The 25,062-nt window shown below is 40.6% G+C and overlaps 1 protein-coding gene across 2 annotated transcripts; it reads right to left on the bottom strand.

The window, feature by feature from the left end:
- Positions 1-4,108: 4,108 nt before the first annotated feature.
- LOC101823425 (killer cell lectin-like receptor subfamily B member 1F) lies at positions 4,109-20,312 on the bottom strand. 2 transcript variants are annotated; one of them, XM_021235300.2, is made up of 6 exons: positions 20,174-20,312; positions 8,925-9,023; positions 7,749-7,823; positions 7,065-7,219; positions 6,608-6,723; positions 4,109-5,510 (listed from the first exon to the last, which is right to left on the bottom strand). In XM_021235300.2, the coding sequence occupies exons 1-6, from the start codon at positions 20,256-20,258 to the stop codon at positions 5,372-5,374; spliced, it is 669 nt and encodes a 222-aa protein (XP_021090959.2). In that variant the 5' UTR covers positions 20,259-20,312; the 3' UTR covers positions 4,109-5,371. The 2 variants fall into 2 exon arrangements, with proteins under 2 accessions (XP_021090959.2, XP_040594942.1); XM_040739008.1 differs by having other exon boundaries at positions 4,109-5,427.
- Positions 20,313-25,062: the final 4,750 nt, after the last annotated feature.

Raw genomic sequence — 25,062 nt, 5'->3', positions numbered from 1 at the left:
CAACATCCTTAGCCATTAGGGAAATGCAAATCAAAACAGCTCTGAGATACCATCTCACACACCCATCAGAATGGCTAAAATCAAAAACACCAATGACATTTTATGCTGAAGAGGATGTGGAGAAAAGGGAACACTCCTCCATTGCTGGTGGGAGCACAAACTTGTACAGCCAGTTTGGTGGTTTCTCAGGAAAATGGGATTCAGTCTCTCTCAAGATCCAGCAATTCCACTCTTAGGAATTTACCCAAAGGATGCACATCCATACAGCAAGGACATCTGTTCAACTGTATTCATAGCAGCATTATTTGTAATAACCAGAACCTGGAAGCAACCTAGATGCCCCTCAACTGAAAAATGGATAAAGAAAATGCGATACATTTATACAATGTGGTATTACACAGTGGGAAAAAAATAAATTTTGAAGTTCTCAGGCAAATGGATGGCACTAGAAGAAACCATCCTGAGTGAGGTAACACAGTCACAAAAATACAAACATGGTATGCACTCACTCATATATGGATATTAGACATAGAGCAAAGGATTGCCAGCTTACAATCCACACCTCCAGAGAAACTAAGAAACAAGGAAGAACCTAAAAAGGCATACATAGTCCCCCAGAAAAGGGGAAATGGACAAGAGCCCTTGAATAAATTGGGAGCACAAGAGTGGGAAGTGGGGAAGGAAAGAGGGAGGAAGGTAGGAGAAAGAGGAGGGGAGAAGAGGAGGGGAAAGGAGAACATGAGGGATTAAGAAGATTGAGACAGGGGAATAACAGAGGAGAGCAAGAAAAGAGATACCTTAATAGAGAGAGCCATTATAGCTTTAAAGAGAAATCTGGCACTAGGGGAAATGTTCAAAAATCCACAAGGATTACCCCAACTAAGAATCTAAGCAATAGGGGAAGGGCTACCTTAAATGCCTTTCCCCTATAATGAGAGTGATGGCTGCCTTAAATGTCATTCTAGAGCCTTCATCCAGTAGCTGATGGAAGCACCAGACATCCACAGCTAAGCACTGAGCTGAACTCCTAGAATCCAGTTGTAGAGAAGGAGTAGTGATAAACAAATGGGTCAAGACCATTCTGGGAAACCCACAGAAACAGCTGACCTGAGCAAGTGGGAGCTCATGGACGACAGACAGACAGCTAAGGAACCAACATAGGACTGAACCAGGGCCCCTGAGCTTGGGTGACAGTTAGGAAACCTAGGCAGTCTATGGAGCCTCTTGTGGTGGAACCAGTATTTATTCCTAGAGCACGAATGAACTTTGGGAGCCCATTACCCATAGAAGGATACTCTTTCAGTCTAGACACACAGGGGAGGGCCTAGGCCCTGCCCCAAATGATATGACAGACTTTGATGATCCCCCATGGATGGCCTCACTCTCCCTGAGGAGTGGATGGTGAGTGGTGGAGGAGGTACATATGGGAGGATGGGAGGGAGAGGGAACTGGGATTGATATGTAAAACAATATTCAGAATATATTTAATGCTAAGTATGTGGCCAAATTGGACATGCAGAGAGACTACACTGAAAACAGAAATTCCTCCAGTCTGAAATAATCATAGGCAGCTCCACAGAAGACAGAATTAGATTTTTCCTAAAGATGTACATTTATTTACATGTAGACCACATGCCTGAGGGATCCCATGGAATTCAGAAGAGGGTATCAAATCCTGGGGAGTTACAGGCATTTCAGTTACCATCAAGGGTTCTGGGAACAGAACCTGTGATGGTTGTTCATGGCTGTCAATGTGACTACATCTAGAATGAACTACAAGACAGAAATGGAGGGCATACATGTGAGAGATTTTTGCTTGGTTTAAAGTGGGTGAATCCATTTCTAGTCAGGACCTTTGAATCAGGAAGACACATGCTTTTAATTTGAATCTTGGGGGAGGAAGACACACTTTTAATCTGGGCCACACCTTCTGCTGGAAACCTGTACAAAAACATGAAAACTTTTGCTCTTAGCCTACTTGCTCTATCCTTGCTAGTGATTCCATATATTCACTGGCATTAGAGCCTACTTCATCATGATTCCAGTGTCTATCAAAGACCAACTGAGACATCCAGCCTTACGGACTTTCCATTGACAGCCAGCCACTGTAGGATTTTCTGGACCGTAGCCTGTTTGTAAGTCATTCTAATAAATCCCCTTCAATATATATGTGTATATATATATTGAAGACAGACACACCCATGAGGCCACTGTTTGAAAATGATTAGGAAAGGAATGGGGAGATAACAGTATTACTAAATCAAAGTGACTAATGCATGACTGTTAATTATGACATGGAAGTCAACCCTTCAATTTCCCCAATCAAAGAAAAAAGACTGGCAGATTGGATTAAAAGATAGGACCAAGAAACACACCTCACAAAGACTGACACCACCTTAGGGTAAAAGGATGGAAAATTATAAACCTCCTTCATCCTCTAACTTTCAAAATTAACTTTTAGAACATTTCAGAATTTTTCTCAGGATATATGGACAATGAGATTGTTTGGTGGCGCAATGGATGCATTTTTTTAACTTTTAAGTAGAGGAGCCCAAATGTTGTTTTTCATGACAGCCATGTGAGTTTTCATTCCCGCCAAGGTGGGCAGTTTTCCTTTGATCCATATCCTCAAAAGAGTCATCTCTTCTCTAGCTTGGTAATTAGCAGAGGGTCATGCTTGAACACCAGACTAACATCTTCTTTTGTTGTGGTTTCTAGTAGTAGTAGTAAAGTACACCATGAAACACTGACTCAGATCTGAAAGGTGAGTGTGCACACCTGTAATAATCCCAACTAGTCCTGATATTTTTAGCCTGATGAAGTACAGTGAAACATGGATTCCTGGTGGAATTTCACCTTCATAGTTTAAATAGACCTCAGTAGGATCCAATCAAATAGTAACTTAATGCTGAAACAAAAGTGACAGATAATTTGTTTTCTTGGGGTAGGTGTCATGGGAAAACATTCCTGCTAATGTTAGGGTTACTTGATTTCAGTTCTAACATGTGTGATGAACTGACCATTAAGAAGGGCCCATCTCATCTTCAACAGCACCAGAACCCAGGTACCAACACAATCTCAAGAGGCTGCAGGCACATTGTCAATTATAAGAATATTCCCCTCTGATTTGTGTTCTGATGGTGTCAAGTCATTGTTACTAAGTGACAACTTCTCTGCTATTCATGTCTGCTGACAGAAAAAAATTGCCCAAGATGGCTTGAGCAGAAGCTTGCTTAACAAAGCAAAGAACCTCAAAATGAATGTACACTCCAGGCTGAAGATAGCAGTAGTCCACTGAGCTCTGCATGGTAGAATTTAGAGAAATTACTTATGGTCTCAATTCCATGATGCCATTTTATGCTCTCCTCTTGAGAACATCCTCTATCCTATATTAAAGAAATTGTTCCAGATACAAGACATCCCCAGGGTTTTTCCTTCCCTGATCATTGGCATATTCACTGATGATGGCAAGTATGGTCATTGGGAAAGCCCCTGGTGTCTTAATTTCTTAAATGGCAGGAGGAGCCTAACTGTAACTTCAAGGGTGTCTAACCACAAAGAGGCATTACAATATCAGAAGACACAGCCAACAGGTAAAAGCCGTAGTGTCCTTGAGTGTCTCCCTGCTCAGAAGGTATCTAACTAGAAACAGGTGGGTGAGCATGACCTTGCCTGCCTCCTGCTCATATCTGCTTAGCTATATTCTCTTAACAGTTGCAAATATCACTGTTTTAATGGTGGATTTATAGTGCTGCTTTTCTCTGAACAGCTTTCCTAGATTTTTTTAATATCCCAAGAATTTTCTCAAAATGAATTGTTCTTTAATGTTTCATACATTTGAAAGTTATGATCACCAACAATATAAATAGTTATTTCTGACAAGAAATAATATAGAGATTTTGTGATGGCTCTGTGGTTAGTAGCACTGATTGCTCTTGAAAAGGACCAAGATTTGATTCCAGTACCCACATGGCAACTTGTAACCATCTATAACTTCAGTCCCATGTAATCTAAAGTCCCCTTCTGTTTTCCAAGGGCACTGCATGCACATGGTATACACACATGTAAGCTGAACACCCATACACATAAAATAATTTTAATGTAAATATTATTTTTAAATTACATTTTATTTGGGTCATACTATATGCTTCAATTACAGTAATTAAAGTTGACATTGAGTGATTAGATGCCTGTTTAACAGAAATTTTCTTATGCCTCCTTATAAAATAAACTCAATCTTATTCTTTTATTACACTGGAAAATATGTCAGTGCTTTTTTTTATATAAAAGTAGACATCAGAGCTGGACAGAAGAGGCACATGCTTTAATCCCAGCACTCAGGAGGCAGAGGCAGGTGAATCTCTGTGAGTTCAAGACCAGCCTGGTCTAAATCAAGTTCCAGGACAGACAGAGCTGTTAGGTTACCCAGACAAACTTTGTCTCCAAACACCAGAAACAAAAAAAAAGAAAGGAACAAAAGGGAGGGAGGGAGGGAGGGAGGAATAGAGAAAGAAAGGAAGGAAGGAAGGAAGGATATTTATCAGAATAAATTTTATGTTAATTTCTCTAAATGAAGATTGAAAAGATGTTACTTATTTTATATTAAAATAACCAAGATATCAGCTGCATACTTCCTACAATTTGTTCTTGAGCAGTAAGCTATAGAGAGGTGTAGAAGAAGTGATGAGAAAAAAAAATTGGAAGGTCTTTGGAACAGTGGAAAAAGACAATCATTATATTAATTCAGTTTGTTGTTGTTTTTGCCATAACAGGAAATTGGAGGAGGAGAGACCCTCCTGTCTCACAGCTCTGTAGACTGACAAGCCCAGGTTCTGCTGGTACATCACTACAGGGTGGGAGGCATCATATGGACTGAGCTCATTTACCTGCAGTCACTCTCATTATCACAGCATTAGTCAATTGTGAATTTTGGAGGTGTCAATAAAAACAAACTCTTCCCCTGCCAACTCTGGGCCTCTGGTGTCAGTCAGGAGCAAAGACTTTAATCAAGGTTCTACAGCCCAGATATGAGATAGCTTGGAGTTGAGGGCAGAGATGAGGACTTTGCAAACAGTTTTTTGCAGTTGTCTACTATGACCTCAGGGACGGAGATCAACAAAAGTCACACAAGGCCTCCAGTGCCCCCTGCTGGCCTGGGCTTCCTCCTATAGAGCACCTCTCTTAGGATGGCATCTGTGTCTGTGTACATTTACATTTACAGAATAAAGACATTGGAAGTGAGCGTCTGTGAGTCACAGAGGTTTTATGAACCATGCTTTGTGCCACTAACTGTGCTGGGAGGGCTTGACGGTTCAGTGCAGAGATCTGGGGTGGAAGGTAAAGCAATGGAGATGAGTTTTGCAGTCAGGAGTCAGGACACAGGGTTTGAGTCATGTTTCAGCTTCTTTTGGCAGATCCAGCGGTTGTCTGCAGAACAGAAGTCAGAAAACACTTCTGTCTGTGAGATGACTGCACAGCTGTTTTCTTCGTTACTGCCCATGATTTGTACTCTAAAGAGCAAAGTTGAACCTAGCGTTTAGAATTTTCTCATAATTATCACATCAACCATTATTTTTCTTTAGACTTTTAAGGATACTGTTGATTATACAGTGTTTAAGCAGAGTAAACACACAGTAGCAAACATTATAAACACATATAAACATTAAAGATACAGTTGATAGAACTCTATAATCTTCAGTTTCACCCTCACTAGAGAACATTCTTCCAGCAAGAATCTTCATAATGATGTATAAAAGGGAGAAGGTTTGGGAATTGGGGGTGAAAACTCCTCTTTCTACTACTAACATGTCATGTGACCATGTGGAAAGCATATCCATTTTACTGAGCTATAAATTTTTTAAATACATGGTGTATAACCTACTAATGTTTAGGAAAACTATTAAGATATACATGAATTTATGACAAGAGTTGCACACAGTAGGTGCTCAGTAAATGTAATCAACATACAGAGTGAACACAGTCTAGAGACTGTGGTGCAACTTTTTTCCCGCAATTCTGAAGTACTGCTTAAGGGTTTCTGTGCAGGAATGGAGAGATGGCTGAGAGGTAAAGAGTGCTTACTGCTCTTGCAGAGGACCCAGATTCAAGTTCCAGTACCCACATGGAAGCTTACAACCACCTGTAACTCCTGTTCCAGAAAATCTGATGCCCTCTTCTGACCTTTATGAGTTCTCGAAATACATCATACACATACATACACTCAGGTATACAAAAATAAAAGAAAACAAATAAAAGAAAAAACTTTAATTATATGTAAGTATAGGAAGTGTAAAAGTGAAAAAAGAAAGAAAAAACCCTATGTATTCCAGATAGGAAAATTTAAAATATTTTATCTCCAACCCTACAAAGTTAATCTTGTTCTTTAAAACTCCACTGAAAATAAATACAATCACACATACATACACACACACAATTATAAAGGGTTGATGTCTGCTTGCACATGATAATTTTTAATCAGTCTTGAAACGGCCTTTTCAGCCTATTCTGACCCTCTTGAGAATTTATATATTTAATTAAAATTACAAAATTAAAATTTCAATGGCATGGATGTGAACTGAGTATTAAAATTATCTCATTTAATACTTACAGATCAGGATTTAAGATAGAGCCATTTATCCACTTCCAGATTTTCTCCACTGGCACATAATTTAGTCCAATAAAAAACTGATGTCCTTTTCTCTTTGAAAAAGCATGAATGAATCTCTATAATTAAAACATAGTGGGAGACTTAATCTTCAATCTATTTACTCATGATCTATTTTCTTCTACTAACCTTCTAAAACACTGTTACTGCTACTTGAAGTCCATGCTACCTCCTCATCAGCATAATTCTCTCTTCTTTGTGAAAATCATCTCACTATATTTGTACTTTTAATTGATTTATCCCAATATGTTCAGTTATTAAATCATGAATTCAATTATTCTCTCAGATTATGGGGTGTTTAAAATCCAAGTCTCCACTTCCTCAGCAGAGACAAATGGTTAAAGTCCAGAGATGCCAATGCAGCTTTTAAAAAGTGTTATGTTCTAACTGAGAAACTTACCAATTCTTCTTCATTTTCAATGATCAGCAAAGTGGCTTCTTTCACAGAGCAATCAGTTAGACCTTCAGACCAAGGTCCAGAAGTTTGAGAAGTAAATAAGCATTTCTCTCGGTATGAATGCCAGTCTCTCGGGCACTTTAGCATGGCTGATCCCCCTAGAGTAAGAAAGAACACAGGTTTATTTCTGCCCTGTTCCTGCTGCACCACAATCAACTCCACACAGCAGCTGCTTCATCAGAGCGTGCTAGAACAAGGATAATGCTGTCATGTGTCAAGGAATCCAAATTAATGACAAAGGATTCATTTTATGATTTGTTTCTATTAATTAACTTCAGATAAAGTAAAATGTTCAATGTGTTCATTAAAATAACAAAATATTCAACTTCTTAACTTGATATTTGCCTATTAAGGATCATGTACACCAGCAGCAGCCTGAGGCAGCATGTCCAGGTACCTAAGATCATAGACTTCAAGGTCACACATTTTCAGTGAAGTTCCCAGCACCTGAAATTATAAACTGTGTGACTCTCCATGAGTTCTTAACATTTTATGGCTGTTTAGTCAGTTAAAACCATGGTGACTTAGTGTCTTCATGGAGGGATGTTTTGAACATTGATTGAGGTAACTCACAGTACATATCAAAAATCACCTCTTATTCCCAGGAAATTCAAGCCACACAATTACCTGTTGGTTCAGTCCTGTTCTCTTGAGTAGCCACACTGTATTTTGCTATTGGTGATTTTAGCACTAAGACTCGCACTAGTTAAAAAGAAAATACAGAAAGAGAATCAAATGCTGAAGCAAATGGTGGAACATGTACTTTATTTCTCTGTTTCAGGATATTTGATCTCACTATGAACCCCAAGATTGCATTATTTAGATAAAATTAGCCATAGGTCAAAAGATGAAGCAAGCAACCAGTTGACTTGGAGCAACCATAGAGAATGAAGGAAAGTCGGGAGTTTGGAGAGAGAGAGGGGCACAGAAAGTAGAAGGGAGGAACATCTGGTTAGAGGAAACTTTGTTTCAGATGGTATAGGAGAAACTATTTCTAGGACAACAGCTGTAGCAGGCTTTTTCTTTGGTCTGAGAGCACACAAATGATGACACAGAGACTTATTATTAATTATGAAAGTATGGCCTTAGCTCAGGCTTGTTCCTAACTAGTTCTTATAACTTAAATTAAACCATGTTCTTTTACATGGTTCAATTACCTTTATTTTGTACTGCCCATCTTGCTATCTCTGCATCTGGCTGGTGAAGTCCCGCCTAACCTCTTTCTGCCTAGCTATTGGACCTCCAGCTCTTTATTAAATCAATAACAATGTCACATTTTCATACAATGTAAAGGAATATTCCAAAACAAAAGAAAGAGAAGGAAGGTGAGCCAGCTGCTTTCTCTGACTTCCTGAGCTAGCAGGTTTCACCCCAGCATCTGGCTCCTGAGTCTTTATTTGTAAAATAAAAAACAGAGACTTAGTCAAAATAGTATTTGCCTCACTACATGAAGGTGGCTGAGACAGTGGCAGAGGTGGGCAGTGGAACATGAAGGCTCCCCCAGACCTCAACAGCAAGGAGAAGGTTTAAAAGGGAGTCTTTTATTTTTCTTAATTTTTATCATATTTTGTCATGTTTGTGACATATTTTTCTACTTTCTAAATGCACATATGACACACCACATAATGTTTCTCAAGAAAATTAAATATGGAAGAATTATGAAGTTTCCACAGTGGACAAGGGTTGTTGTCCTGTAACGTTCAATGTCATTGACCTTCCCCTAGGTTCAAGGTATCCAAATTCTTTAAAGAGGAGTAATGTTTTTGTGGGAAACTATGAAGCAAAAACAATTGCTTCACTTACCTAAGACGCTGAGTCCAATCAGGCTCAAGAAAAGAAGGATCAGCCCAGCACAGCTGAGTTTCAGAGCCAACTGGTGCCAGTGTGGGCACCGACAGGCATCTAGGATGAACAAAGAATACACTTGTTAAATCCTCTTGAGTACATCTGAGAGAAAAATCAGAGGTGGGTTTGTCACCACATGAGATCTCCCTTAAGTGCAAGGATTATTTCCAACACTCCTAGTGGACTGACTGAAACTGGAGATAGTGCTACACTCTGTGTGCACTGTTTTACAAACAGGCACCACACACATACACACACAAAGCACTATTTAATAAACAGTAGTTTGTTTTCCTTCATTTCTTTCCAACTTTCTTTCTATCTTTCATTCCTACTTTCTTTCTTTCTTTCCTTCCTTGTCTTTCTTTTTCCCTAAAAGTGTTTCTTTGATCTATTTTAACTAAATATAAGTTATTTTAGTGACTGGAGAGATCACTGTTTCTTATCCCTAAGATATAAGAAAGTGCATAGATATCCTGTCCAGGAAGTTGGGCTCATTGGGACTGGTCTGTAGTAGATTAGATTGAAGAGAACAGTCATTAATCATTGAAGGGGGTCACATGAACATGAGTTTTATAGAAGTACCTGCTTCGGGAATTCTTTGGTATCCACAGAATGCTAAGTCATCCCCACTATTCAAGACAGGTCAATGACTTTCCCCTCAAGCTGATCTGGACCTATGGAATGTCTCCCAAATGCCTTCCCATCTGTCATCACTCCTCCTGACTTGATCTTCATACCACACCAGGCATGCATGTTCCCCTACAACATCACAGGAATGTGGTCCCTTTGCATTTGCATGCCCAGCTTCCTAGAAGACTCGTCTCTCAGATACTCAGCCTCAGTCCTCAACAGCTTCCAGAACATGACTCCAGAATCATCTCAGAGGAGGGTCTGCCTAGATCACTCTGCTTGATGTAATGCCATCTCTAAACAAAAATCTTAATTTCCATGTAAGTGTTTTTTCTTGCTGGCATTCAGCATCACAGAGTCTCTGAGGCAGGTACTCAAATCTCACTGACTGCACACAGACAATTATATATAAACTCTACAAGGAAAAGCATAGTCCCGTTTGTTTACAGCTGCAACCTCATCATCCAGAGTGGTGCTCCCTTCACACATAGTAGGTGCTTATTTCTGAGTAAATGCATGATCTCTGTACACATTTTATCCATCCTACTATCAAAACAAAATTTTGGTCATTTGGCTACAAATCATGTCACTGCCTGTGTCCCTCTTTCTGTATTTATCTGTTTGTCACTGGGAGATCTAATCGCTATGCTGTGAATTTCCTGCAGGTTGCTGTCTAGCTAGTTGGTCAATGTTTTCTCATTTCTTTCACTACTGAGTCAGTGTTTTCTCTTCACAGGTTTTCCTCTATGTTATTCTATTGCTTTTGTTCATTAGGTTTCTGTGGTATGTAAGATAATGATGACAATGAGGGTAGACAAATTTTCTAGTCTCCTGATTTGGAATCACAAATAGTAGTGTTGAGGAAATCTCATTGACATTCTCAACCTTCATTTTCTTTTCTTTTTTTTTGTTCTTTTATTTATTTATTTATTTATTTTTAACCTTTCAAAAATTACATTAATGTTTAACATGCATTCAAATAACTTTCTTTTTTTTCCAGTTTAAATTTAGATAAGAAACGAGGTTGCTTCACAAGTCAGTTCCAGGTCCCTCTCCCATTCCCTCCCCTCCTCCCGTGCCCTCCCCCCAACCCCCCCTCCATGGGGGTGTCCATAGTCTGTCATTTCATATAGGGCAGGGCCTAGACCCTTCCCCAAGAGTTCAGGGTGAGAGTGCACCTCACATTGTTCTATGGGAGTCCAAAGTCCGTGTGTATACTTGGGATGGGTACTGATCTGCTGCCCAAGGCTCAATAGGTTCCCTAGGCCTCCTCACTGACACCCAAATTCAGGGGGGTATTGATCAGTCCCATGCTGGATTCCCAGGCTGATGCCTGGGATTCAAGAGTTAACCTTTGTCTGGTCAGCTGTTTCTGGGGGTTAAGCCAGCCCAGTCTTAATCCCTTTGATCATCAGTCCTCCCTCTCTGTTACTGGCTTTCTTGAGTTCAGCTCAGTACTTAACCGCCACTAAATGAAGTTTCTGTTTCCCAGACTCTCTGGCCATAGGATTGTAGGCTGGCACTCCCCAGATCTATGTCTAAAATCCATATATGAGAGAGTACATGCCATGTTTCTCTTTTTGTGACTGGGTTACCTCACTCAGGATGGTTTCTTCTAGTGTCATCCATTTGCCTGCGAATCTCATGATTCCATTATTTTTTTCTGCTGAATAGTACTCCATTGTGTAGATGTACCACATTTTCTCTATCAACTCTTCGGGTGAGGGACATCTAGGTTGCTTCCAAGTTCTGGCTATTACAAATAAAGCTGCTATGAACATAGTGGAACAGACATCTTTGTTGTATGAATGGGCATCTTTTGGATATATGCCTAAGAGTGGAGTTGCTGGGTCTTGTGGTAGGTTTATTCCCATTTTTCTGAGGAATCTCCATACTGATTTCCAAAGTGGCTGAACCAGTTGGCACTCCCACCAGCAATGGAGGAGTGTTCCCCTTTCACCACATCCTCTCCAGCATAAATTGTCACTGGTGTTTTTGATTTTAGCCATTCTGACAGGAGTGAGATGGTATCTCAGAGTTGTTTTGATTTGCATTTCCCGAATGGCTAAGGATGTTGAGCACTTTCTCAAGTGCCTCTCAGCCATTTTAGACTCCTCTATTGAAAACTCTCTATTTAGTTCTGCAGCCCACTTTTTAATTGGGTCCTTTGCTGTTTTGGAGACTTGCTTCTTGAGTTCTTTGTAAATTTTGGAGATCAACCCTCTGTCAGATGTGGGATTAGTGAATATTTTTTCCCATTCTGTGGGCTGCCTTTTTGTCTTGCTGACTGTGTCCTTTGCCTTACAGAAGCTTCTCAGTTTCAGTAGGTCCCATTTATTAATTGTTGATCTCACTGTCTGTGCTACTGGTGTTATGTTCAGGAAGCTGTCTCCTGTACCAATTCATTCAAAGGTACCACCCACTTTCTCTTCTAAGAGGTTCAGTGTGGCTGGATTTATGTTGAGGTCTTTGATCCATTTGGACTTAAATTTTGTGCATGGCGATAAACATGGATCGATCCGCATTCTTCTACATGCCAGTCTCCAATTATGCCAGCACCATTTGTTGAAGATGCTTTCTTTATTCCATTGTATATTTTTAGCTTCTTTGTCAAAGATCAGATGTTCGTACGTGTGTGGGTTAATACCCGGATTTTCAATTCGATTCCATTGGTCTACCTGTCTATTTTTGTGCCAATACCAAGCTGTTTTCAGGACTATAGCTCTGTAATAGAGCTTGAGGTCAGGGATGGTGATGCCTCCGGACGTTGCCTTGTTGAACAGGGTTGTTTTGGCTATCCTGGGTCTTTTGTTTTTCCATACAAAATTGATTATTGTTCTTTCAAGGTCTGTGAAGAATTGTGCTGGGATTTTAATGAGGATTGCATTGAATCTGTAGATTGCTTTTGGCAGGATTGCCATTTTTACTACATTGATCCTACCTATCCAAGAGCATGGGAGATCTTTCCATTTTCTGAGGGCTTCTTTAATTTCTTTCTTTAAAGATTCAAAGTTCTTACGATACAGGTCTTTCACTTGTTTGGTTAGCGTTACCCCAAGGTATTTTATGTTGTTTGTGGCAATTGTAAAGGGTGATGTTTCTCTGATTTCTCTTTCAGCCCTTTTATCATCTGTATATAGTAGGGCTACTGATTTTCTTGAGTTGATCTTGTAGCCTGCCACTTTGCTGAAGGTGTTAATCAGCTGTAAGAGTTCCCTGGTAGAGTTCTTTGGGTCATTGATGTAAACTATCATATCGTCTGCAAACAGTGAAAGTTTGACCTCTTCCTTCCCAATTTGTATCCCCTTGATCCCCCTTTGTTGTCGTATGGCAATAGCTAGAACTTCAAGTACCATGTTGAAAAGGTATGGAGAGAGTGGACAGCCTTGTTTTGTTCCTGATTTTAGAGGAATTGTGTTGAGTTTCTGTCCATTTAGTTTGATGTTGGCTGTTGGTTTACTGTATATAGCTTTTATTATGTTTAAGTATGTCCCTGTTATCCCAGATCTCTCCAAGACCTTTATCATGAAGGGGTGTTGGATTTTGTCAAAGGCTTTTTCAGCATCTAGTGAGATGATCATGTGATTTTTGTTTTTCAGCTTGTTTATATGGTGGATTACGTTGATGGATTTTCGTATGTTGAACCATCCCTGCATCCCTGGGATGAAACCTACTTGATCGTTCAACCTTCATTTTCTTACAACCATTCCAACAAGACCTTTCCCATTATTTTCCTAAGCATGAACACAAGGAAAATAAAACAATGCCTCTTCCTATCATGACAGCAAATAGAATGATCCCAGCAGTGTCAAAACCTCCACTTTCCCCTCACTCTGATGCAAAGATGACAATGAAGCTGATTTGATGACTCTAAGATACGTTCCTGATTGTAACATTTATAATTTAATAGTCCCTAACAAAAAGTCCTATAATGTTGATAATTGCATAGTTTTCAAAATATCAGAATAATGTCAAACTGAAAACATTGCAATGTCATTGATTTTAGTAAGGTTACAGAATACAATACTATCTCATGACAATTGGACATATTTTTCTACCTCAGTTTACGGTCCCTTTTCATACCCCCATATATCGTGTTATCCTTTGAGTATTACCTCAGTCTTACACATTTCTTTCACTCCAATTACTAACCTCTCTGGCAGAGGTGAGGGTTGTTTTATCCAACAATGACAGCTAGGGGTGCAACTGCAGTAGAGCTGAGTAAAAGTGCTTGTGTTCTGTATCAGGATCTGGAGTGGGTAAGCTCTTACCACAAGTCTGCAGTGTCTCTACATCAGTCTTCTGTTCATATAGGGAAACTACTATTTTTTCAGGGTCTTGTGACTGAAACTGAATAGGAGAAGCTCTGTCCGTGTGTCATGAAGGCTACTTGAATAAAATGGCAATGTGTAAGGTTTTTCTGTCTGAAGTTGCAGTTATCTGAAGGCAAGATATCCTTCACTAGTCAACACTAACAGAATCACTGCTTCGGGGCAATAGTTTTTTTAATTAATTAATTAGTGTGTGTGTGTGTGTGTGTGTGTGTGTGTGTGTGCCTCTGCGTGTGGCTACAGGGGTGTGCATGCCACACTAGGTGTATATATCAGAGAACAGCTCTTAGGAAGTTATTCTTTTTCCACCAAAGGTATTGGGAATTGAATTGTGGTTGTCAGGTATGTGAAGCAAGTACTTTTACCTGAGGTATCATCTCACCATCCCAAAGCAATCATTTAAAACTAAAATATTCCAGAATAAAAATATTGAGGAAAGTTTATGTTGGAGAGAATGTGGAGTCAGGGAAATACTCCTCCACTGCTGGTGGGAGTGCAAGCTTGCAGTTGTTTTGAAAATCAGCATGCAGTTTCTCAGAAAATTGAGAATCAGTCTGCCTAAGACCCAGCAATAGCACTCTTAGGCATATACCAAAGGATGCACACTCATACCAAAGAATACTTGCTCAACAATGTTCATAGCATCTTTATTTGTAATATCCAGAACATGGAAGAAACCTAGATACCTCTCAACCAAAGAATGGATGAAGAAAATATGGTATATTTGCACAATGGAGTACTACTCAGCTGTCAAAAAGGATGACCTCATGAAATTGCGGGCAAATGGATGGAACTATAAAAAAAATCCTGAATGAGGTAACCCAGACTCATAAAGACAAATACAGTATGTATTCACTCACAAGTGGATATTAGATGTAAAGAAAAGGATAACCAGACAACAATTCACAGAGAAGACCCTAAGATGGATGCATGGATCATCCTGAGAAGGGCAATTAGATGCGATCCACTGCATAAATTCGGGGTATGAGCAGCAAGGGGAAGAAGGGTGAGAACATGAGGGAATGGGGTGGTCGGGTCGAATGTAGTGGAAGAGCAATGAAACAGATATCATAATAGAGAGAGCCACTGTGGGGTTAGGAGAAACCTGGTACTAGGGTAACTCCCAAGAATCCACAATGATGACTCCAGCTAAGACTTCTAGTAATAGTAGAGAGGGTGCCTGAACTGACTTATCCCTGTAATCAGACTGGTGGATACCCCACCTATCATCATAGAACCTTCATCCAGTAATTGATGGAAGCAGATGCAGAGATTCACAAGCAAGCACCAGGCCGAGCTCCAGGAATCCAACAGAAGAGATGGAGGAGGGAATATATAAGTAAGGGAGGTCAAGATCGTGTTGGAAAAATCTACAGAGACAGCTGTGTATAACTGTGGAAGAACTGAAACTGAATAGGGAAAGCTCTGTTCATGTTTCAGCCAAGCTTGTGGAAACTCATGCACTCTAGATCTACAACTATGGAGACTCCAGAGGACTGAACTAAGCCCTCAATATGTAGGAGGCAGCTGTGAAGCTTGAACTATCGGAGGGGACCCTGGCAGTAGGACCACATTACAAACCTGGTACATGAGCTAGCTTGTTGGAGCTCATTCCTTAGGGTAAGAGGCTATGCTTAGTGGCAGTAGGACTACAATATAATCCTGGTACATGAGCTAGCTTGTTGGGGCCCCTTCCCTATGGTGGGATGCCATGCTCAGCCTTAATTCATGGGAGAGGAACCTGGCCCTGCCCCAACCAGTTGTGCCACACTTTGTTGACTCCTCATGGGAGCCCTTACTAATAAGGAGGAATGGACTAGGGATGGGCTGTGGGAGAGGCAGTAGGGGCTGGAAGGAGGGTTGGGAGGGAGAACTGTGGTTGGAATGTAAAATGAAATTTAAAAGAATTAATAAATAATGTGTTCCTGGATTTGATTTGCCAGTATTTTACTGAGTATTTTTGCATCAGAGTTCATGAGGGATGTTGGGCTGTAGTTCTCTTTCTTAGTTGTGTCTTTGTGTGGCTTGAGTACCAAGGTTATTGACGCCTCATAAAAATAGTTTGGCTATGACCCTTCTGCTTCTATTGTGTGTAATACTTTGAAGAGAATTGGTATTAGCTGTTCTTTGAATTTCTGGTAGAATTCTGAACTGAAACTATCTGGCCCTTGACTTTTTTTGGTTGGGAGACTTTTGATGACTGCTTCTATTTCATTAAGGGTTATAGGTCTATTTAAATGGCTTATCTGTTCTTGATTTAATTTTGGTAAGTGATCTCTATCCAGAATATTGTCCATTTCCTTTAGATTTTCAAATTTTTGTGGAATACAGATTTTCAAAGATGATTCTCTGGATTTCCTCAGTGTGCATTGTTATGTCCCCTTTTAATTTCTGATTTTGTTAATTTGTGAGTTCACTTTCTGCCTATTGGTAAGTTTGGAGAAAGGTTTTTCTATCTTGTTGATTTTCTTGAAGAACCAACTCTTCGTTACATTGATTCTTTGTATTGTTTTCAAAATCGAAGTCAAGAACACATCAGAAAAATCAGGCCCCATGATCAAGTAGAACTCATCCCAGGATGCAGGGATGGTTCAACATACAAAAATACATCACTGTAATCCACCATATAAATAAACGGAGAAAGAAAACTTACACGATCATCTCACTAGATGCTAAAAAACCTTTGACAAAATCCAACACCCCTTCATGATAAAGGTCTTGGAGAAATTAAGGATAACAGGAACATACCTAAACATAATAAAAGCAATATACAGCAAACCAACAGCCAACATCAACCTAAATGGAGAGAAATTCAATGTGATTCCTCTAAAATCCAGAACAACACAATGCTGTCCAATCTCTCCATATCTCTACAATATTGTACTTGAAGTCTAGCTAGAGCAATAAGACTACAAAAGGAGATCAAAGGGAAAGAAGAAGTCAAACTTTCACTATTTGCAGATGATATGATAGTTTACATAAGTGACCCAAAGAATTCTACCAGGGAACTCCTACAGCTGCTAAATACCTTCAGCAAAGTGCCATGATACAAGATTAACTCAAATAAAATTAAAAAAAAACAGTATTCTTACTACATACAGACAATAAATGGGCTGACAAAGAAATCGGAGAAACATCACCCTTTAAAACTGCCACAAACTCTTCAGTTCCTTCCGGCCCCTGCCCTGTACTGGAGGTGAGTGGTGGCTCTGCTCTGAGTCCCAACTCCCAACATCCCTCTGTTTCCATCTACCTGGGCCTGCTCAGCACCTAGAGTCGACCCGCTCTCCCAGAAAAGATCACCCAGGGTCTGGCCACACCTCAGTCTTCAGTCCCCTCTAGCCCCTAGCCTGTAGTTGAGGTGAGGGAGAACTGTGTTCCAGGGAAGGAGGGGAAGGTAAGAGAGCTTAGATTGACATGTCAGGCAAACTTGTTTTTAATTTAAATAAAATTCTAAAAAATAGAAAAAAAAAGCACACCATTCGAGGCTCCACTTCTGTATCCACCTCTTGATTCCTGATTTTCTGTTCCCCTGGGGCAGCTCAGGAATGCTTTGCTCAGATGAAACATGGATTTCTTACTTCGGTCTGATTAGATCATTGCATCACCAACTGTGGATTTCCATTTCCCTTTCCACTCACTGGGATTTTTAAACATTAAAAAATTGCCACAAACAACATAAAATATCTTGGGGTAACGTAAACCAAGCAAGTGAAAGACAAGAACTTTGAGTCTTTAAAGAAAGAAATTAAAGAAGATACCAGAAAATGGAAAGATCTCCCAGGCTCTTGGATAGGCAGGATCAACATAGTAAAAATGGCAATCTTGCCAATAGCAATCTACAGACTCAATGCAATTCATATCAAATCCCAGCATAATTCTTCACAGACCTTGAAAGAACAATAGTCAACTTTATATGGAAAAACAAAAGACCCAGGATAGACGAAACAAACCTGTACAATAAAGGAACTTCAGGAGGCATCACCATCCCTGACTTCAAGCTCTAGTATAGAGCTATAGTCCTAAAAACAGATAGATATTAACACAAAAACAGACAAGCACACCAATGTAATAAAATTGAAAACCCGGATATTAATCCACACACCTATGGACACCTGATTTTTGACCAAAAAAGCTAAAATTACATAATGGAAAAAAGAAAGCATCTCCAACAAATGGTGCTGGCATAACTGGATGCTGGCATGTAGAAGTCTACAGATAGACCCATATCTATTGGCATGCACAAAACTTAAGTCCAAATGGATCAAAGACCTCAACATAAATGCAGCCACACTCAACCTCTTAGAAGAGAAAGTAGGAAGTACCCTTGAATTAATTGGTGCAGGAGACTGCTCCTGAACATAACACCAGTAGCACAGACACTGAGATCGACAATTAATGAATGGGACCTCCTAAAACTGAGAAGCTTCTGTAAGGCAAAGGACACAATCAACAAGACAAAATGGCAGTCCACAGACTGGGAAAAGATACTCACCAACTCCACATTTGACAGAGGGCTGATTTCCAAAATATACAAAGAACTCAAGAAGTTAGTTACTAATACACCAAATAATCCAATTAAAAAGTGGAGAGAATTCTCGATAGAGGAATCTAATATGACTGAAAGACACAAAAGAAAGTGCTCAACATCCTTAGCCATCAGGGAAAAATAAATCAAAACAACTCTAAAATACCATCCTGCTCCTGTCAGCACGGCTACAATCAAAAACACCAATGAAAGTTTATGCTGGAGAGGATGTGGGGAAAGGGGAACACTCCTCTACTGCAAACTCATACAGCCACTTTGGAAATCAGTAAGGCGGTTCCTCAGAAAAACGGGAGTCAGTTTACCACAAGATCCAGCAATTCTGCTCTTAGACATATACCCAAAAGATGCACATTCATACAACAAGAACATCTTTTCAACTATGTTCATAGCAGCATTATTAGTAATAGCCAGAACTTGGAAGCAACCTAGATGTCCATCAACTGAAGAGTGGATAGAGAAAATGTGGAGCATTTACACAATGGAATATTACTCAGTGGAAAAAAACAATGGAATCTTGAAATTCTCAGGCAAATGGATGGCACTAGAAGAAACCATCCTGAGTGAGGTAACCCAGTCACAAAAAGACAAACATGGTATCTACTCACTCATATATGGCTTTTAGACATAGAGCAAAGGATTATCAGCCTATAATCCACACTATCAGAGAATCTAGGAAACAAGGAGGCCCCTAAGAGAGGCATACATGGTCCCCTGGAGAAGGGGAAAAGGACAAGATCTCCTGAACTAATTGGGAGCATGTGGGGAGGGGAGAGGGAATTAGGAGTAAGAGAAGGGGAGAAGAAGAGGGGAGAGGAGGACATGAGGGAGCAGGAAGACTGAGTCAGAGGAAGACTAGAGGAGAACAAGAAAAGAGATACCTTCATAGAGGGAGTCATTATAGGCTTAAATAGAAATCTGGCACTAGGGAAATGTCTAGAGATCTACAATGATGATCCCCAAATAACAATCTAAGCAATAGTGGAGAGGCTACCTTGAATGCCCTTCTCCAATAAATGCCATCCTAGGGCCTTCATCCAGTAGCTGATGGAAGCAGAAGCAGACACCTACAGCTAAATACTGAGCTGACCTGGAATCCAGTTGTAGAAAGGGAAGAGTGATGAGCAAGGGGGTCAAGACCAGACTGGAGAAACCCACAGAAACAGCTGACCTGAACCTCATGAACTCCACACAGATAGCTGGGAAACCAGCATAGTACTGTTCCAAACCCACTGAACGTGGATGTCAATTGGAGGTCTGGACAATCTATGGGGCCTCTGATAGTGGATCAGTTTTATTCCTAGTACACAAATGGACTTTGGGAGCCAACTCCACACAGAGGGATACTCTCTCAGCCTGGACACACAGGGAAGGGTCTAGGCCCTGCTCCAAATGATATGACCAACTTTGATGATCCCCCATGGAAGGCCTCACCCTCCCTGGGGAGCAAAAAGCTGATGAGATGGGGGCCAGTGGGGGGGCAGGAGAGGAGGAGATGGAGAGGGAACTGGGATTGACATGCAAAACAAGCTTGTTTCTAATTTAAATTTTTAAAAAATACACACAAAAAAAGAAAAGAAAAACAACAGAAACTGTCTTTGAAAAAAAGAATAAATAAATGATTTTTTAAACTGAAATATAATGAGAATCTTAACTCTAGAAGATATTCAAATGCCAAAAGGAGAAATAAAGTCACTTACCTGAGGGAAGAAATGAGAGTGATACAGGCTTGTACTCTGGGGTCCTAGATGTCTTCAAACTGCCACAGACTCTTGATGAATCCATTGTAGACAAAAGATGTGAACTGTGAACAGTGACCAGCTCTGTGAGGTGAAAGGAAATCCGGTATGAACACTCTGTTCTCTTCGTCCACACCCACCCACACTTGTAGTTAAGGGTTTTACCACAGGTACCCACTATGACCACAGAGTTTCCACATTCTTATCTTTAAAACAGAAGATATAACACGTGATCTACTCTGAATTTTTTGTTCTTCTTCCTTTCATCATCTGTTTTGAGTTAAAAGCAGAGGTAAACAAAGCAATCACTATTGAACAAAAATCTGAGGAATCCTCCCCATCACACTCACAGGAAATATACTGTGCCTTGTTGTGAAAATAAAAATATGAGAAAGTCCTTGGTGCTATTTGAATTGAATTGAAGCTATAAAATCCTCCTGAAATATTCATGCTGTGAAGGAAGCTGTGAAATGTAGAAGTGAAAATATGAATGTGGATTTAAAAAAAATAATTAACAAAACAATGACTGACACAGTAGGAACAGTAATGAGGAGGGAGCCACACATGTCTTTCAGCATTGTCCAGAAAGTCCATACAGGTACAGCGATGTTCACCTGAGTCAAGGACTTCATCTCTCAGAGATACAGAGAGTGAAGGACTTAGGTTTATGGGATGTGATAACCCCTCCAAGGGTTTTCAGGCCTAGAGTCCTAGCCCAGCTACTACAAACTCTAAGTCAGACATTCTGATATCACAAGTGAAAAAGGAGAAGAAAATCAGGGCTTCTGTAACATCACTTTCTGTGGTCAGAGTGGTATTGTACCAGGCCCTCACAACTACATGACAGTGGCATCAGTCTGCTGGCTGTCTTCAAACTGCCATAGACTCTTGATGAATCCATTGTAGACAAAAGATGTGAACTATGAACAGTTACCAGCTCCAGAAGACAGGAGGTGCACACTCACAGTATGGGGAGCACTCTCGTGCCTCAAGACCATTGACGATGAGGAGGAAGTGAGGGTAAGCATATGTTAGGGTCTCACATTGCACTGAAGATCCAGTGAAACCTCCTCAGTTGTCACTCTTGGATGACAACCATTTTACTCAATGCCAAGCATAGGGCTCTGCCTCATTTTTTTAACCACACCTAAAATTATGACAAGTGTACCAGACTTTCTGAGTTGTCCATCTTGAGTGATTCAATGGAGGCTCATTAGACTACCAAACCCAGAAACCTCTGAGGATCCAGAAGGAACACCACAGCAAGCATGGGAACTGACTAAAGATTTCTGAGGGTGAGGGAACGAATCAGCTCATACACATCATCTTGTCATCATGTCTCCTTATTCTGCCATCTCACTCTCCAACCTCAATCTCCTCTCTCTCACAAGGTGTCCACTTTATATACCCATGCCATCCAAAAGTCTCAAGCAACACAGAATCATGGAGCTTAATTTCTCAAGGTAGTAAAAGCAGATAAAAACTCACATAGGACAGTAGCTTGCCAGCTTCCTCTATGGCTCAGGGGAAGTGTGGCTATGCAACTCACTGTCAGATACTGGGAGAATCAATTTAGGAGGGAGCTTTAAGTCAGTATAGAATTCTAAGAAGAAGAAAAGAGTGTTTTCCCGTGGTGTTTGGTCCATCTTAGCATATTCCCCAAATGTTAGCTGATTGCAAGGGACCTCTCAACTCTAGAGATTATATCTAAGGTAGTTGCCTCCAGGGGAAAACTGTGGCTATGTAGTGTAAAACCCAGAGCCTGACACTTTCAGTCTCTAGGCCAAGTGGTGGGGTGATTGATCCCACTGATGCCCAAGTGAGAAGGATTTCCTTTCTCTGGGGCTGGTTAAGTGAGCAACAGCCTTTTTGACAATTGAAGGCACCCAGTATATATTTTATATATCAAAACCATACAGGCAAATGAAAAGTCCTCTTCCTGGTTACCCACAGATATGTGCCCAGTAGATGGAATATTTTCATGAGTTAAACACGCAGGCAATGGGAAACACCCAAAGCTGCTCTTAGGGAAGAGATGAAGTCCTTAGGGAAGAGATGAAGTGACTCATGTGAGAAATTACATAATGTGTTTTATTATATATAATAATCACCAGGAAATTTGTTAATGATGAAGTTCCTGCCACATAAACTCCTTTTGTCAAAATAGTATAGCCTTAAATGGGGAATGTGTGAATAAACATTCCAAGTAGGAAGTTTGTTCAGGATCACACTTAAATAAGCAATCCTTCAGCCAATAAAAGCTATGAAGGAAGCAGAGGCAGACACCCACAGCTAAACACTGAACTGAAGTCCTGGAAACCAGTTGCAGAGAGGGAGGAGTGATGAGCAAAGTGGTTAAGACTGGGCAGGTGAAACCAACAGAAACAGCTGACCTGAACAAGGGGGAAAACATGGACCCCAGACTGATGGCTGAGAGGCCAGCATGGAACTGATCCAGACCCCCTGAACGTGGGTATCAGTGAGGGGCCTTGAACAATAGATCAGCATTTATCCCTGGCATCCAGATGGACTTTGGAAGCCCCTTCCACGTGGAGGGATACTGTCTCAGCCTGGATACATGGGGGAGGGCCTAGGCACTGACTCTGATGATATGACAGACTCTGGAGATCCCCCATGGAGGGCCTCACCCTCCCTGGAGAGTGGAGTGGGGACTGGGTGGGGGGCTGGAGGGGTTGAAGTGGGTCAGGGGAGGAGGGGAGGGAGAGGGAGCTGGGATTGACATGTGAAGCAAGCTTGTTTCTAATTTAAAATTTTTTTAAAAAGCTGTGGGGATGAATTGGAAATAACAATAGAATGAAAAGAAATCTAATGCTCTAAGCAGAAGATTCAAATGATGGTGTGAGAACACTGAAGATTAGCTGTTTGTGGCTACTAGGAATTTGCAATAGCTCTACTAAGAATAGCAGATTTGAGGTGAGATTTCTTGTAAAGATGCTTACAAATGCTTTTATGCCACAAAGTGTGAACTAAGTTGAAAAAAACAACCAGAAGTTAGCATTTGTCCACAAGAGTGTGAAGCAAATGACCACTTGTCAGTTACAGAATATCAGAAGAAATATCTACTGTATAGTTATGTAGCCATCACTGCACAAACAAAAATGAAACCCTCCTGAGTGCACTCCTAGAGAATTTAGCTGTGCTAATGATGTCCTTTGATCACCTGATTGCCAGAATGATATTTTAGTATATTATTGATATATATCAGAATTCAGAATGACCTTGATCTTGTCACAGTAAAATAGATGGAAAGAGACAGACAGACAGACAGACAGAGAATGTGTGACCGAGATTATAACATGGCATTACTATAAATAATGTGATACTAAATCAAAGTAAGTAAATGATGAGTGGTTGTAAGTTACCAGGGGTTTAGAGTGTGGGAGAAGAGAAATTAATACTGAGTGTCTCAAGAAGAAATAAAGACAAGTTTTAAACTAGAAGCCTCTTTTCATATCAAACTATCCTAGGTTAATAGTGGGAATTAAAAATACAGAAATGTGTGTCTCATTCACAGATTTCATGGTATGGGATAAACAAGTTACAGATGGAACTTTGGAGGTTTAGGTTCAGAGTTTTAGCACTGATAAATGCAATTTTGATAAGCTGACAAAGCAATAACAACAGTTTTCAGTTCTTAAAATTTCTGTAGATTTTACTGATTCTGACTTTAAGACTACATAAAGCTTTTTCGGCATTACTGTACTGCATCCAACCACATATGATGAACCTCCGCTAAAAGCCAACTCCTTCCTGTCTGAAACAGGTTAGCATCGAAGGAGGTATGGAACCCAGCAGGAATGGGCAACACCCACCAGCAGGGATGGGCAACGCCCACCAGCAGGCATAGGCAAATCCCTCTGCCTCCACTTGCTCAAATTCTTTTTTTCAGTGAGTTTAGACTTAAAGATGTCTTTCACTGGGCTTAAACAAGGCCCTGTAAGATGTAGTCTTCCTGCCAGCCGCTTGGGCCCTGCTGAGCTGCCTGAGCCCCCAAGTAATCCACAGGACACTATAATAATTATGAAGCTGTTGGCTGTTGGCTTGGTTTCTTATCAGCTAACTCTGATTTGATTATTAACCCATAATTACTAATACATATTTTGTAAGAACTTATCTTTTTGAGGATGCACTCCTGAGCACCCGTTGCTCCTGGGAGATCACATGGGAGAACTCTCCTCACTATAATTCCCAGAATCCTCCTAGACTCCTAGTCCCACCTATCTTGTTTCCCTATTGGCCAACAGTGCTTCATTCAAACCAATCAGACACACATTTACAGAATGACATCTCCCAACATCCCTATGAAAAATGTGCATGCCTTTTAATCCAAAGCCAAAGTCTTTTGCTATGACACCAAGGTGAAAGTTTACTCCAGCTATTTTACAGGTACCTGCATGTTCCTGGAAAAGGAACCCACGGGGTCAAGCCCAACCCACACGGTCCCTCAAGATATACCATCCCTTGCACCAGCTTGGCTCTGCAGATGTGTCAGACCCTGCACCAGCTTTGAAGACACCAACTGAACAAAAGCTGTCAGGTTGACTTCACCCACATGCCCACTCATAAAAACCTCTGTTATCTCCTAACTCTTGTTGACACTTTTAAAGGACAGATAGAGACATTTCCACCTCCAGAGAAACAGCAGATGTGATGGCTCAGTTGCTGCAGGAGAACACACCATCCCTCGATTTGGCATGCCATCCCCTCAAACTCCTGGAGCATCAGTGCTGGCCCCACCTCTCCAGACTCAAGGGCATCTGCTCTTTCGTTGGGCTCATTTACCCTTGCCTCTTCTGTATAACCAGCTCCAATTTCTACGCCATTTTCCC

This window comes from Mesocricetus auratus, unplaced genomic scaffold (assembly GCF_017639785.1).
Source record: "Mesocricetus auratus isolate SY011 unplaced genomic scaffold, BCM_Maur_2.0 Super-Scaffold_100676, whole genome shotgun sequence".
In the NCBI taxonomy this organism is placed as follows: Eukaryota; Metazoa; Chordata; class Mammalia; order Rodentia; family Cricetidae; genus Mesocricetus; species Mesocricetus auratus.
The sequence above is the reverse complement of the archived record's forward strand: the minus strand, read 5'-3'. Positions and strand labels throughout refer to the sequence as shown.

What these genes read in the sequence shown, in the direction of transcription:
- LOC101823425 (XM_021235300.2), bottom strand. Translation starts at nt 20,258, where the DNA reads ATGGATTCATCAAGAGTCTGTGGCAGTTTGAAGACATCTAGGACCCCA. An exon ending in GAACAGGACTGAACCAACAG is followed by an intron (nt 7,220 to 7,748) that starts GTAATTGTGTGG and finishes TTCTTACTCTAG; the next exon opens with GGGGATCAGCCATGCTAAAG. An exon ending in TCTATCTTAAATCCTGATCT is followed by an intron (nt 5,511 to 6,607) that starts GTAAGTATTAAA and finishes TTTGCTCTTTAG; the next exon opens with AGTACAAATCATGGGCAGTA.